Raw genomic sequence first — 16,274 nt, 5'->3', positions numbered from 1 at the left:
GCAGTACTCAGCGGCGCCGTGGCTTAGTTGGTTAAAGCGCCTGTCTAGTAAACAGGAGATCCTGGGTTCGAATCCCAGCGGTGCCTTTTGTGGCTGAAAGTAGTAAATCTTCCTGTTGTCCGTCAATTTTCAGCACTGACTCACGCAATAAGGCCAGTATCAGCTACTGCTCTAGCTCTTTATAGAAACACGGGGAGCGGCTACTCTGAAAATACAGAAATGTAATGTAATTGTACAGTTTTTTCACTTTGTGAGAAGGATTTGTAGTACACCCCTCTGACCACACGGGGGAGGCAGTGAAACGGCCTCCTGAATCCTGAATCAAGACTCCGTCTGACTACAATGGAGGGATTGGAAAAGACGGTCATCAAAGAGCCGTGTCTCGGATGTAGCCTGCTCTTCATTTCAGCCAGCACACCCCGTTCACTGTGCCATCTATACATGTCTACAGTTTATATCCGAGTGTTTGTTACATTCAGTCCGGGTGTGAGGATTGAAGAAGACATGAATAACGAGGACCACTTTGTCCTGTTTGATGCGGCAAGCTCAACACAGAGAGGGCCATCAGCAGAGCGGAAGTTAGATAGTTATGTCTTCAAAATAAGAAATCTTACGCCATCATTACCATGATGTTTTAGAATCTCAAATTAGGGAGACCAAATCAAACATAACAGAGATATTTAACTTTTACCATTGTATAACCATTGGTTGAGTGCAGTGTTAGCCTTCTGTCCATGTCTATTGTTGATATATGAGACACTAATTATTTAATTTCCTTTGTTCCTTTGCTATTTGCAATTTGACATTTTGGACTTCTGGTGCCCCCCCCCCCCCCCCCCCCCTTTTCCTTTTTTTGCCTAATTATTCCTTTGTTTTTATTTGTAATGCATTTTGACTTCAAATATGTTTTCTGCAAAACAATGTTGGAAAATTCAAACTACATCTTTTGCTGACCCACATTGTCCAAAAATATACTAAAAGAAGGCATTCCTGCATGGCAAAAAGATGTAAAGTAAGATAATTAATGTTTCAGTCAACATATTTTCATTAACAAATTTTATCCATATGTATCCCCTTTGTAATCAACAACAACCTGAGTAGTAATGGTAATGTAATTATATATATTTCTTTCTTAGTAACTGTATTTGATCACAATCACATTTATTTAGTAATCTTTCAGTAACTAGTTATATTTAACGATTTACTCTCCAACACTGTAAGTCTGTAATTTTATTCTAGTTGGCTGTTCAGACCCACTACAACACAGTGTTGATGTTCACTTCATGAATTATTGTCTCTGTATGAATTTTAAACACGTGACCTCAAAATGCAGTCTTTATTGTGGATGTTTGGCGTTACAGATATTGTCACGTTGATGATTAAATACGGATTTTATTTTGAAAACCTTGACCGGAAGCTGCGCGGTTTTTCGTAGTTAGCTTTACTCTGGTGTCTTGGCTACGGCTGCAAAGGACACAATGCTTTTCCACGGTGAGGATCTTTCGGTGTGTCGGGGCTGAAAACAGATGCGGGGAGTCTCGCAGGAGGACACAGATGTGGAGCAAACCGTGGAGAGAGTGTCCGAGATAAGAGCAGGAGTCCCCGGCGGAGCATGGGGCTGACGGAGCTGCTGCTGCCCGGACTGCTGCTGTGGTTCCGCTCTGCTCTGCTCTGTGCAGGTGAGGAACAACAATGCGTCCACACTGCTGTAATGTTTACATGCAAATCTGGGCACACATTTCATTTAAATGCACTGTTGATGGGAAATATGTGATTTTGTGCAAGAGGTTCAGCAATGAGGAAAATTCAGTGATTTTATATTTGTTTATCCTCATTGGAGGTCTTGTAGTTTGAAAGCTTCTAACATTTGTGACTATTCACAGCAGCAGAGCACTCATATAAAGCTGATCACACCCGGATAGGAGTGGGTGTTATTTAGCTTGCTGCTCTCTCTGTGTCCCTTTCTTAAAGTGATGTGACAGATGGAGACAGAAGTGTTTTCATTGTTGTGATCAGATGCAGTGAAGAGATGAGCCTATCATCCTCTGCAGAAACCCAGCTGGTATTGATCTGTGGTGGCTAAATGATCAGGCTTAGTGTGGAAACATGGATGCTCTTTCACAAATGTGATGCTGCTATCAGCATTACATCACTGCTTCTCTGCAGCCAGTCCCCACCACCTCCACCCCTCCTCCTCTCTGTTATCATATCCTCCACTCTGTTGGCATGAAGATGAAGCAGGAGGCTGCCAGAGCGACAAACAGGGGTCAAACTGTTTCACATTTTAGAAGAGTGTGTGTGTGGGGAACTGCACACACCGTCCCATCAAACACACACTATCCCAAACACGTGTCAGTACTTGTTTTGGCACCTTTTCACACACAAAGTATAATCTTTCTCTCTCTCTCTCACACACACACACACACACACACACACAGTATTTTAGAGCAGAGGGAGCAGAAAACCACGTTTGTGTCAGTGAAAAATCACACAAAAGATCTACACACTGTATTAAAAGCTCCAGGCTGTTTTTTTTTAAAAAAAATTATTGTGCAGCATTCCTGCAGAGATCTTTGTCAGACATTGTTGACTCTTGCCTTAGTTTGATTTTTAATGCAGCACCTGCAAAGGTTTTTTGGGAAGTGTGTAGCTTTCACCCTGTTTGTCAGTGTTAGTGAAGCAAGTGTCTCTTTATTTTAATTCTTTTTTTTTTTAGAAACACTTACAGAGCTCCAAGGGATTAAACTTTGTTTTTGAAAACAACGCAGATGAAAAATTGAAGGGATTATTACTATAACACTGCAGAATGACATCTAAAAACAAAAACTTAATCCAAATGTTCCACTCTGTTTCAGTTGTGGAATGAAACTTGGTTAAATCACTCGGTGTACTCTATTTAAGTAGAAGTTTGAGTTTTTCTAGTATATGTAGTATATGTAATTTTATAGTTATACTCATTTTACATTACATTTACATTTCTGAAGAGAATATTTTGCTTATTATTGCTTATATGCTTTTCTGTGCATTTAAAAGGTAGTTGCTAAGAAATTGCAAAAGAGCGTCATCACCCTGAACACGGCTTTGCAGCTTTGTTGTGGTGGCAACATTGATTTGTACAACTGTAGTTTAGTTTGCAGTTGGTAGCCTAACATTAGCTTTCTACTTCTAGCAATTGAATTTTGGCTTAAAAAATACTAAAAGTGGTGATAATGTGTGAAGATTATCTGAACAAAATATGGAAGTATCATAAACATTTGTTTGCCACGGACTTCATTTTTTTTAATAATCTAAAATCCAATGGCAAAATCCAATAGGCTTTTTGATGAGGGAACCAGGGTGATGCTAGTTTCAGCGTCCACCTACAGATAAACATCGTCCCTGGAGCACTCTATTTACAGATATATTTCCTAGTTGCTTTTGGGTGTAAATAGGAACACCACCCAAAATTAAGAAATCCAATATGTTAATCCCATGTTCAAGGAGAGTTCAATAAATACTTGTGAACACGAATTACTCTCTCAGAGGCAGAAATGGAAAAAAAAAAAGTTTGAAGCTTGTGATACCACAAAGTCTGGAGCTCCCCCTGTTTTCTTTTTTTTATACACAAATGAGCTTTTTCTATTGCAGTGTTCTCAGTTTTGAAACAGAAAACATACACACATATACTCATATACATATACTCATATACATCCTCATACAGAACATCTTTGGCCATTCATTGTCTGTGGAGCAGCTCCAGACTTTATACTCTATGACATCAAAAATTTGAGTTTTAGCACTCTAATTTTTGTATTTGGGTAAGTGTTGGTTATGTTTACTGATATTTTTTGACTGTATTAGACCAAAGGTATAAAATATATGAATTTTGAAAATGGGTGTAGTTTCCCTTTAAGATTTGAGTGATCTTTTAGTATTATGTCACAGTCCTATGTAGTACAGGGGGCATTTTCTGCATGAGTACCTTAACTTTTGTCATTGTAGTTCATTTTTACTTGTAGTACTTCTTAAATGTCTGCGATTAAATTAATTGCCAACTAATTTGATAATTGATTAATCATTTTGAATTATTTAGATAACTATTTAGAAACAAATGTCTAAATTCTCTGATTCAAGCTTTTTAATAGTAATATTTCTGGTTTCTGTACTCCTCATAGACAGTTTTTTGGGTTGTAGACCAAAAAAACATGAGGACGTCGTTTTTGGCTTATGGAAACAGTAATCTGCATAGTTTCACCGCTTTCTGACATTTTATAAACCAAATAAACTTCATTTTAAAATGAAAAAATGTGATATTATCATTTACTGAATAGGTTATCGGCCATGAGAAATCAGGTTATTATTGGTTATTGGTATCGGTTGAAAACAATCCACATTGCACATACCTACAAATAACTAATTCATTAACTGAGAAAATAATCAACAGATGAATTAACAATGATAGCCTATAGTTGCAGCTTGACTTTACTTTAGTCAAAAAAATGAATAGTTTCACTACTGAATGTTATAAAACATATCAGAAATCAGAAAAACTAATTACATTCAATTAAATCTCTTTTGACTATTTTCATGAACTTGTTGGCAGTTGAACTTATTGCATTAGATCTTAAGTTAGGAAAAATGCTGCAGTGGATTCTGGTCTTTTGAGGCTACTATAGGGAGAAAAAAATGGCATTTTATCTCTCTTGCTGTGATCAGATATTAAATATCTTTACAAGTCTGCAGCAAAGCAGGCCAACGTTAACATCATTATAATTTGTGCATAAGCTTGGCAAAAACGAAACTCAGTACCTCAACCAATACAATACTCCATTTTGCCTCCATTGGGTTACTTTACAAACTTTGAGTTTCAGAATCAGAATCAGAAACACTTTATTGATCCCCGAGGGGAAATTTGAGGTCAGAGGAAGCAGCAGTCACACAGTATGGTCATTAAATGTACTGATAACCATAAAAAATATAATTTAAAAGATCTGCCAGAATAAAAAAACAGTCAAACTGTGATTATAAACTCGTTGCGCCAAACAGCCACATTGTGCAGCTCCACTTTCCAGGCTGTTTGGTCCAGTCCAGTTTCATCTGTGTGTATTTATGTGTGCTAAGGTAGCCGTGTCGGCGTAGTCGATATCCATCACTGAGCTCTAAACGATTTCTCCTCCCGCCCCCTTCGTTGACTCTGCTGACTTAACTGATTCATCAATAAAGCCTGAAACAAACACACACACTCAGCACAAGTGAGCGGACTCTGTGCTGTGTGACCGTGTTGGCTAATCATTGTTAAGCAGAGCCGCTGATGTTCTGTCTCTGTGGCCCTGTTTAATCAACGGGCTTGTTATACAGCCTCTTCTTACACGTGTGTCTTTGCCACTGTGGCATTAAGCAGTAATGAGATGATTAAACACAGCAGCTCTTTATTCTTGTTCTCAGTATATGAAAGCAGATAAAATCCTTCCCATTGAGATTAACGGCACAGTTTAACTCACAAACTCTTTAGAAATCCTGATGCTTTTATCTATTATAAAACAATCGCACCCACTGCCTGCACTCTATAGAGGTCTGTGTCGTTCCTGTTGATCCTCTCGGCCACCTAGCAGCGCGTGCTGTTCCCAGGAGCAATGGTGCGATGGCAGCAGGCGATGTTGTTGCCTTGGCTGCCAGTTTGACTGCTGCTGCTTCTGTTTTAGCCCCCATGTGATCAGCACAGAGCTCCCCCGAAAGGCACTAAGGTCATTTGTCTTGTCAAGGCATTGTTTTAAGGTCTCTGCACTGATTAAAATTGAATGCATTTATTGTTGAGTGCTGCAGCAATGTGTTAATGTCCTATAAAGTGTTTCTGCTCCTGGTACTGGCATGGTAAGGCACTGACAAATTGTGCACAGGAGTTTGAATGAAGGAATGTGTGTGTGTGTGTGTGTGTGTGTGTGTGTGTGTGTGTGTTTGTGTGTGTGTTTCCCAGTTCTGGCAGTAGCAGTATGGTTCCTGCTGAGCATGCATAATTCGTAGTTCATCATGAATAAAGGAACAGGCCGTATCTCTCTCGGGCAAAGTAGTGTAGTTTCCCTCTTAAGAACTGAAGATGATAAGGGTGCATCACACTTATATAAAGTACTCAGTGAGAGAAAGGTCACATGTTTAAAGATGCTGTGCGGTAGTATGCAAAGTCTAGCTGTGATCTAGATTTTTCTTTTTGTATAAGCCTCTGGGAAGCCAAATCACCCAAAACTTTCTTTTTATATAATTTAGGATCTTACACGCATAGTAAAAAGCTGAAAAATTATCAGTCATTAGCCTCAATACAAATTTGAAATATTGTCATTTTAGTTTTTTCACAGTTTCCTGAAGCTGTTTTGATATGGGCCCTGATCCATATCACATAATATGGATAAATATGGATGAAACCAAAACCAGATGTCAGTTGATACTAATTTAACATGCCAAATTGAAATCCCTCATCGGCCCTTTCAATAGGGTGCATTCGGAAGCACTCTGAGTGTCGGAGCGCACTCTGGCACACACTGGACCGCTTGTAAACTCAGAGCGCTGTTGGAATGTACCATTGGGTTATCCAGAGCAGTGCTTAGTGTAGAGCGGCAGATTGGATTTACAAACGTACCCAGAGTCAGAGGACCGGAGCAGATAGAGCTGTACCACACCAACTCAACAAAGGTTGACAAAGGTGGGATACAAGGAGGTGTCAATGAAAACGTGATCTGCCACACCCACACAGTCTGGAGAAATGCTATAGAGTGGTGAAGGGATGACTTACTCTTGTAGGCCAACCAGGAAGTTGGCATCGCACCGGTTCCCTTGTCAAAAACCTTATTGGATTTTTGAATGGGATTTGCCTTTATCGCCAAAAAATAAGCTCTCTGATGAATACAAGTTTATGAGATTTACACATTTTGTTTGGCATGATAATCTTCACAGATGAACACAATTTTTGTGTGTTTTGAAGCATAAATGAAATTGCCACAAGCGAAAAGCTATTGTTAGGCTATACACAAACTACATCGTGGTCACACAACTTAAACATCACAACTACAAACACTGTAAAAACACGATAAAACATGATTGAAAAATATTCTAAACAGATAAATCTACAAGTTCGAGTGTGACTCGGTAAAGCTGTAAAGGCGGACAAGTGGGTTTAATGAGTTTCTCTGTCTGCTGTGATGACGTCTAACGTCCCTGACACACACTATAGTCCCATTTAGCCACTCGTTAGCAACCACCTTTTTTAAGACGAGTAAAACCTTAACAGTTCAAAAATCGTGTTTAAGTGGACGTATTTTATGTTGCAGAACAAAACGTCTAAATATCTTTAGCCTGTGTAAACCACAGACCTTATTTAAGGCGTTTTACCGAAAAACCATTCAAAAAACCCATAGACTTAAACATGAGGGAACCGGACATGCTAAAAGGCTAACGGATTTCTGCGTTTTAGGACTCAATTCTTCACCACTATGTTATCCTCAAAATGAGCTGTTTTCAACTTGGTTTTCTGTTAGTTCTGATATTTGTTTTCACTCAGATTTTTGTAAATACTTAGTGAGACACTCAACTTGGATGTAATATGTTCATTCTTACTGTTACAAGCCATGTCTTAGACTCAAATCCCTTGAAAAGACCTGAACCAAAAATGAATTGGTCATTGTGACAAGTGTATTCTGTGTAGCTATTGCAAAGCATAATATGAGCTGCATTGTTGTCCACTGATGTGTTGACTCATTTCCACATACACCATTGTCCAGCCACAAGTACTCACTAGCGACCAAGTATATTTTGAACCACAGCTTAAAACAGTCCCAAAGAGACACGCTATTTACTCTTGTTTAAGCAAGGCAGTAATAACTATATATTTTGGGGGTATTCAGTTGTCACAGTGGTGTTGCCGTGCCCCAACAAAAGCCATTGCTTGACTGCCAATGTCACCCTACTGTCTGTCCATATCATTATTTTCCAATGTGTGCAGAAGAATGTAATATGAATGTTACGTAGGCTATGCCACTGTCAATTCCGATAGTTTTTGTAAAGTAAAAAAATTGCAATTCTTTTTAATGGTTATCTTCTCGCAGCGTAATGCTAAATTCCTAGCAGAATGTTAAGGAAGTAGTATTGAGAGTTGGACATTGTTGGTTTTGGTCTTATAGTGGGATTCACAGAAAGATCGACAGTCTTATCCATCAAACATACAGTTGTTTACTTTATGTGTCATATAAAAGAAGATGAGACAGATTGTCAGTGGGAAAAAAAGTAATTTATTAACAAAGAAAATTAGGATTATGGTGACAAACAAATTGTGAGGCAAAACCACAAAGGAAAGGGCTCACGATTGGTGTTTAACACAAAGAAATAAATATAACCAAGAGAGGAGTCATTTTAACAAAGGAAGACACTAAGGACAGTAACAACAGGCACAGCGGTCGTTGATTGGAAGAGGCTGATGTAACACTGCTCCAATCACAATCTTCACCTCGAGGAAAGGCAACATCATCTGGAGAGGAGCCGATCAAACATAGGGGACCGCACACTATAATAAACAAGATGGTAATTACAAACCGAGCCGCAACTACAGACTAACAACAAAAACAGAATTCATTGAATTACTTTTGTTACTTCTTCACTTGCTGTCTGTTTATTCATACTGACTTAAATGTTCCTCGAGGTCTGTTTTTATGTTGTTGACACAGAAACATCCACTAAAAACCTCAGACATCTCTGTGTGGCTCCCAGCAGGCTGCAGTGAGCGCGTGGAGGTCCACACGGAGCGGAGGGGTGTGATCTACAGCCCCTCGTGGCCTCTAAACTACCCGCCTGGAGTTAACTGCAGCTGGCACATCCAGGGAGGTCAGGGAGAGGTCATCACCATCAGGTAGAGCCCGTCACGCTTTCACTCAGTACATCTGATTTGTGTTGTGGAGGAAACACCTGAAAGCATCCATCCTCTGCTCTAGTTTCCGAAACTTTGATGTGGCGGAGTCAGGAGGTTGTTTGGGAGACTGGCTCCTGCTGACTCCCACGAGGAGCGGAGACTCCAGGCTGTGTGGCTCCATGCTGCCTCCGCCCTTCATCTCCACCAGGGGGCGCGTGTGGCTCTATTTCCACTCTCAGGCCAACAGCTCCGGGCAGGCGCAGGGCTTCCGCCTCTCCTACATCAGAGGTAAAACCATGGATCTATAAACTCCACCGCGGAGGACATCTTCTGTCCAATGTGTAACCTAACTGAATTCACATTTGTGATTTATGTGTCAAATATAGGTCATCTTATTTGCATGATTAAATTTTCAGTAAAGATGACACAGAAATTAGCAGAGCTTTGAGTTGATGGTTTACAATGCCATATTTTCTAAATAGCAGTGTTTAAATAATGTATAAAACACTTTATATGACATAGAAGTGTGTCACTAGGGCTGTCAATAAATAATAATTTTAAAAAATATTGATTACCTGCTGAATTCCAATAGTTTAATTGCTATTAATCAGATTTTTAATCATGTTTAAGTTACATTATTTTGTATTTTAAAAGTTTCAAAGTCCATATTAACAAGGTAAATCAATTCTCACAAGTTTCTTGATCAATAGCTGATTTTCAGTAGTTAACCTCAATTAATTGCATTTTTAATTGCATTATTAAAATTGTCATTATTTTGCAGTTCAGACCAGTTTTAAGGTCTATGATAACAACCCAGCCAGCAATTTTTGGTTCTAAAATGATCTGCAAACGGTACAATGCAATCAATGCAATGTTTTAGCAACATTTTCAGTGGCAAGTTTTCTTTTACATACTAGAATGTTCTTCTTAAATTTAGGGTAACATTCTCTATAAACAAAAAAAAAAACTTTTTTATTATTTCATTTTGTTATTATTTGTAATGCTTACATCACATTACATTTTCATTTTAAAAATGGTCTGTAATCTCAGTCCTCACTAACATGTACTAAATGTTGCTTTTTATAAAACGTTTATACAATGTTACATGAGAACAAAGGAAGAATATTTTCTATTAACATTCTATTACTGTCACGTCTCAACATCAACAAAACATCCTCAGAATGTTGCAGTGAAAACGTTACCTCTTAGTCAGCATTTAACCTTTATAGGGACATTATTTGAAATGATAAACATCCTTAAAACGGTTTTTGATTAAACTTAAAAACATTACTGCAACTTATAAGTAAGGTTAGCCAATGTCGTGGGAACGTTCTCTGCTAGCTGGGTAGACAAACTGTGTGTGTTAGGAAGCGATGTCACAAAAGACTGTTTACAATGTGTATTATGGAGTTCACTATTAATTGTGTGTTTCATTGTTGCCTTCAGTTTAAATGCCAACATGTCCATTTGTGTTGCATCTGTCCTTTTCTTGTCTTTGCAGGACATTTGGGTCAGAGCAGCTGTCAGTCAGATGAGTTCCTGTGTGGGAATGGGAAGTGTCTTCCTCGCTCCTGGAAGTGCAACGGTCAGGATGAGTGTGGCGATGCCACGGACGAACGCAGCTGCTCCCCCCCTCCCACCGAGGCCCGGCCCGGCCTCTGCCCTTTCGGATCCCTCCCCTGCACCGAGGCCCAGTCCACCCGCTGTCTGCCCGCCGCCCTGCGCTGCAATGGAGCCCGTGACTGTCACGATGGCACCGACGAGCTGGGCTGCCCCGACACCACCTGCGGCAAACGTCTGGGGAACTTCTACGGCTCCTTTGCGTCCCCAGATTTTTTCCGGGCCAACAGGAGCGCAGCGACAGAGCTGAGGTGTTCGTGGTCTCTAGACACCCAGGACCCCAAGCCCATCGTGCTGCAGCTGGACCTGCAGCTGGGGCCCGGAGACTCTTTGCATGTGTACGATGGCCTGCTGCAGCGTGCAGAACACCTCCTACAGGTGCTGTCCTATCACAACAACAGGCGGCCGGCACTGCTGGAGTCAAGTCGGGGTCAGATGAGTGTTTTGTACATGGCCCAGCCTCATAGCCCCGGACATGGCTTTAACGCCACATACCAGGTACTACAGACTGGGAATAATGCATCCTGTTTTTTGGGTTGTTTTTTTTTGAAAACTTCACCCAACCATTTCCAGACCCATCATTCACATCCGTCTCTCACAAGTTATAGTTTAAACCCTTCTTCTCTAACCCTTTGAACCTGAATAAATTGGCTTGATTTTTATTCAAAACATGGGAAGAAGTTACAAGTTAGGTGTTACAAGAAGATTACTTACAACATGGCAAAAACAGAAAAATAAGTAGAAAAATAAGTAGAAAAGCTGGCAGCAGTAGAAATCTGATGCTGTTCCAGGTTTTAAGGGGTTAGGTTTCTATTTCCTCTTTATCTCTGAGTCATACTGAATGTTTGAAACATCGTCTTTTGGGTTCCTTTCACCATTTCCAGCTTCTCTAAGTATCTACACTTGTCTGATTAATTTGTTTTGAAGACAGAGTAGCTGTTCTGTTGCTGCAGAGAGCACAATCGATCAAACACGTCGTCCTCTCGCTGTCTAGACAGTGATGCATTTCTCCTCCGCCCACTCAGGTCAAAGGTTACTGCTTCCCTGGCGAGCGTCCCTGTGGCAGCGATCAGGGCTGCTACTCTGAACGCCAACGCTGTGACGGATACTGGCACTGTCCATCTGGCCGCGACGAGGAGGCCTGCCCAATGTGCCCAGTCGGTGAGTTCCCCTGTGAGGGCGGCACTGGAGTGTGCTACCCGGCGTCTGAGCGCTGCAACAACCAGAAGAGGTGCCCGGATGGGTCGGACGAGAAGAACTGCTATGACTGCCAGCCTGGAAACTTCCACTGTGGGACGAACCTGTGCATCTTTGAAACGTGGCGGTGTGACGGCCAGGAGGACTGCTTGGACGGGAGCGATGAGAGGGACTGCCTGGCGGCGGTGCCCAGGAAAGTGATCACGGCCGCACTGATCGGCAGTCTGGTCTGCAGCCTCCTGCTCGTCATTGCCCTCGGCTGTGCGCTCAAACTCCACTCCCTCAGGAGCAGAGAGTACAGGTGGGCACACGTCCATCTGTTCCTGTATCCAGCATTTATCACTGCTCCCCTGCTTATGCTACTTTTGCATGTTATGTGCTTGTTTATTTCATCCCTTTGATTTATTAATCTTTGATTCTGAATAAATCTATCACCATAGTAACACGTTTTATCTCCTGCATGTGGGTCCAAAAGCACATTGTCACACAGCCTGTTATTGCATCTGATTGCTGTTGATGGTGCAGATGCCCCGGGTTTCTTTTGAATTCAGAATGTTTCTAAACCCTTTGAACCAGGGAATACTGGTTTGATTACTTTAAAAAGCATATGAAAAAAGGCAATGACAAACTCAAGAAGAAATGACCCATAAATTAGCAAGAAACCCCTCAAAAAAACAAAAACAAACACACACACACAGGACAAATTAAATAATAAATGAAAAAAATACGTGGGAAAAAACATTTAAAAAATATAAGAAGTTGGTAAAAGTAAAAAATAAAAAAGGATAATATTTAATTAATCAATTAATTAAATAATTATAGATCTCAGAAAGTTTTCCTACCTTTTTTAAAATAAAAAATTCTGAATCTACTAATTTCTTGCAATTTGTGGGACATTTCATTTTCATTTTGCTCAGTGGTCAAAAGTTTACTTACTTGTGAAGGGCATCTAAATGTAGCGCAAGAAAATTTATGTTGATCCAGGTTTAAAAGGGTTTATCACCTTAAACTTGCTCATGCTCCATCTACATCACCTAAATTCTTTCTCTTTTCTTCGGTCCGTCTTCTGTCCTCCTTTTCTCTCCCGTGCAGAGCGTTTGAGACTCAGATGACTCGCATGGAGGCCGAGTTTGTTCAAAGAGAGGCTCCCCCTTCATATGGTCAGTTAATCGCCCAGGGCCTCATCCCTCCAGTGGAGGATTTCCCAGTGTACAACCCCACACAGGTACTGCATTCACACACACTAATACACTCTAAAACTTATTGGTGGGACCAACAATTTTTTGCAATATTAAAGCAGACAACGGCAGTCAACATGTCTTTGCAGATTCAATTTCTGTTTCAGTAAATACAGAATCTCCTGACTGAGCCAAACCAATATTTGGTAATCACACAAAGAAAAAACTGAAATGTAGAAAAATGAGGAGTGGGACCTGAAGAGGTGGACTATTGGTCTTTCATGTACTGTAGCACTGGGTTCCAGTTGGCCATTTTAGCATGGTGGTCTATGGGGATTGATTTGCTTTGGAGCCAGACTCAAGTGGCCATCAAAGGAGCAGCAGTTTTTGGCACTTCCACACTGGCTTCATCTTTCAGCCCTGGTAGTTGCTGCTGGCTCTGTACTTGATAGATAGAAACAGAATTTTAGTTTCTCTGTGTCTCCCTCGCTGTCCGCCCTTTCCCTCCTCCAGGCCTCCGTGTTACAGAACCTGCGGCTGGCGATGCGCAGACAGATCAGACGCCACTCGACACGGCGCTCCACCACCTCCTCCTCTCGTCGACGTCTGGGGCATTTGTGGAATCGCCTTTTCCACAGTGGAGGGCGAACCAGAGGCCACGCCCCCCTGCTTGACTCCCCAGGACCCACACAGATCACACTGGGGCTCCACAGCTACAGAACTGTGGGTGGGCCGGGGCCCCAATCAAGGGTCAGGCCTGGAGCTGGACTTGGGGATGAGGCGGATGCAGCTCCGGGCTCTTTCTGCTCGGCGGCCATGGACACACAGTCCTGCACGCCAGAGAGCCCCGCATCGCCGCTCTCGTCACAGTCAGTGGACAGTCCAGAGGACGAGGACCTGTCACCTGTCAGCAGGGAGAGCAGCAGGGCCCCACAGTCAGATCCCTCCACCCCTGTTCAGAGTGACTCTTCTGCCCATAGCGGGGCCCCTCCCTCCCCCCAGGAAGACTCTGCACCCCTGTGCCCCCCCCGGGCATCAAGGAAACTGGTTCTGGAGCTGGCTGTTAATCTAAAGGGTGTTTCCTTGAGACGTTACTCCCCCTTGGGGCCTTTGTCCCCGATCTCACCCCCTGTGTTCCCCAGTAGCTCCCAGACACCAACAAGCCCCCTTTACCCAGAGGGGCTGGAGGTGATGTCACCTCCAGAGCCCTCGTCTTCCTCGGTGAAAGCAGAGGACAGAAACAGCCATTTTAATGTGGAAGTGCCAAGCAGGGAAATAAGAAGCAGGGAGGAGAGGAGGAGGGAGGAGAGGAGGAGGGAGGGCAAGAGCAGGCTCTGCAGATTCAGCGGTGATGAGGGTGGAGATTCAGGGAGGGGGACAACGCCATGCTGAGGAGTTTAGGAAAATACACTCTGTCCCCTCGCTCCATTGAGACCTGACGTCAGCAATATCTGCTCTGCTAAAGTGTCCTTGAAATGTGTCCCAACCAGATCCAGAGGTCTAAGACTTGTACGTCAGCCCACCGCATGGAGAAAGTTAAGTAGAATATAATTCGCTCATGTCCATTTAAGTCTATGAGTGCATATGCACAAAATGATGCACATGCAGCATTTTGCTAAGATGAATAAAACCAGCGTTGGTAGTGCTAATGGTCTGTGTTGTACAGTAAATCTCTGTCAGATAGGAGCTTCATGTTGACTCCCAAAATTAAATACAAACAGACGCCCCCGTTTCACTGTTTCAACTCAGTTTCAAATCAACTCAGTTCTGGCCATCAGTACCAATACAATAATGGCATCATGTTCCTACAACGCCAAAGCAGCCTTTGTGTCGTTAACCCAGAGCCATTATGCACCGCTAGATACTGTGAACCATAAAAGCCTGTTAAGTGATCCTATATGAATTTACCAGATAAATGATCCCCTTGTCGTTCTTATTCCCACTATATTGTATGAGGTGGTGTTATTATTATTATATGACATTTATAGATGGTTAAGGTGTCATTTTAAAGGATTAAGTTGGTGATATTTCATGTTTTTGATATTGGAAACAAATCATGTGAAAAGGCCAAAACCAATATGTTTATGTTCTTTTCTCAGTACTTTTTGACCTCACATAATATTTTTATAAAACAACAAGGTACTGGAGTTTTCATGAAACATTACTCAAACAGTAACAAGTAGTGCATTTGTGGGGGACTATTTTCAGCTGTGGATTAATACACATTTGGCTTGGTAAGTACTTGTGGCAGCAGGATAGTGTGTGTGGGATGGAGTCACAATAAAACCAACACTGTCACCCAGTGCAAAAGTGTGGCTCACTGATTTATTTTTAATAGTTTTGTCACAAAAGTGTAGCTCAATGGCGCAGAGGAATATACTGTATATCAGGCTACTCACACAGTATTTGTTAGTAGGATTAATAAATTGTTGGTTTTGGTTTTTTCATGGAATTTGCCAACATAGAAATATATAATACATCACCAGACCTACTTTTTAAACCCAATTTTGATCCATACAAGTTTGACATTTTGGGAAATAAAATGAAATATTAGTTTTCTGATGGAGAGTTAGGGCCCTGATACCAAGCTGACAGTTGGCCGTTGGTCATTGTCGGGGCCATCAGTGAGCGTCTGACACCCTAGTTTTTGCGGCGTCGGCCCTTGTCAGCTTTTATTCTGCCGATTCAGCATGTAGAATCAGCAGCCGAGCCTGTGAATGAATGAAATCACTCTGATTGATAGTTCAATTCAGCACGAGAAGAGAAAGAAAATGGGCTGAGATAAAAACAAACCTGTGACATTAAGTAAGATCTTTTTTTTTTGTCTATCAGGCTCTTTAGCAGAAACTCATAATTGTTTGTGTTATTGTTTGCTAGCGCACTGTAAATATGATTTTTTTTTAACATCAGGTTGTGTTGCTAATTTGCTAACTGGCTAATTAGCATTTTCAATTCATCAGGTGGTCGTCCAGTTTCTTCACTTTTTGAATGATGAAAGCTGACTGCCGCTGCCTGCTGGTATTGAGAGTTAATTTCCTCTCGTGCATGTGCAGAAGGTATGCGCTTAGCTGTGGGCTGTAGTCTTTGTGATGTGTTAAAATGCAACATTTGGTGACAAGAGGCGAGGCAACAGCTTTAGTTGCTGCTAGTTCTGTGATGTCAGTTTGGTGTGTCTGGGCCTTTAAATGAGAAGATCAATACCCCTCTCAGATCTCTCTGTATAGTATAAGGCTACACCCACTAGCCAGTTAGCTTAGCCTAGCTTAGCATAGCTTAGCCTAGCTCAGCACAAAGGCTAATAACAGGGGAAACAGCCTGACTCTGAAGGTAGTGAGTGAGCTACAGAGGTTTTGTAGCTTCACACCCAGCAAGGTTAGCTGTTACCACCTGTTTCCAGTCTTTGTGCTAAG

General features: G+C 41.6%; 1 protein-coding gene and 1 non-coding gene across 2 annotated transcripts; both read left to right on the top strand.

Moving 5' to 3' along the window:
* The first annotated feature begins 12 nt into the window (after positions 1-12).
* On the top strand, positions 13-86 carry trnat-agu. The gene has a single exon. It is a non-coding gene; the product is annotated as a tRNA-Thr (tRNA).
* A 1,401-nt stretch (positions 87-1,487) lies between these two features.
* lrp3 (low density lipoprotein receptor-related protein 3) lies at positions 1,488-14,801 on the top strand. The gene is given in 8 exon segments (XM_042489222.1): positions 1,488-1,593; positions 1,596-1,679; positions 8,731-8,869; positions 8,952-9,157; positions 10,371-10,987; positions 11,515-11,987; positions 12,779-12,911; positions 13,378-14,801. Coding segments are annotated over 8 exon segments (2,598 nt in total). The 5' UTR covers positions 1,488-1,526; the 3' UTR covers positions 14,257-14,801.
* The last annotated feature ends 1,473 nt before the right edge of the window (positions 14,802-16,274 follow it).

Source organism: Plectropomus leopardus, chromosome 1, assembly GCF_008729295.1.
Source record: "Plectropomus leopardus isolate mb chromosome 1, YSFRI_Pleo_2.0, whole genome shotgun sequence".
NCBI classification, from domain to species: domain Eukaryota; kingdom Metazoa; phylum Chordata; class Actinopteri; order Perciformes; family Serranidae; genus Plectropomus; species Plectropomus leopardus.
Note: the sequence above shows the minus strand (reverse complement) of the source record. Positions and strands in the feature narration are given on the sequence as shown.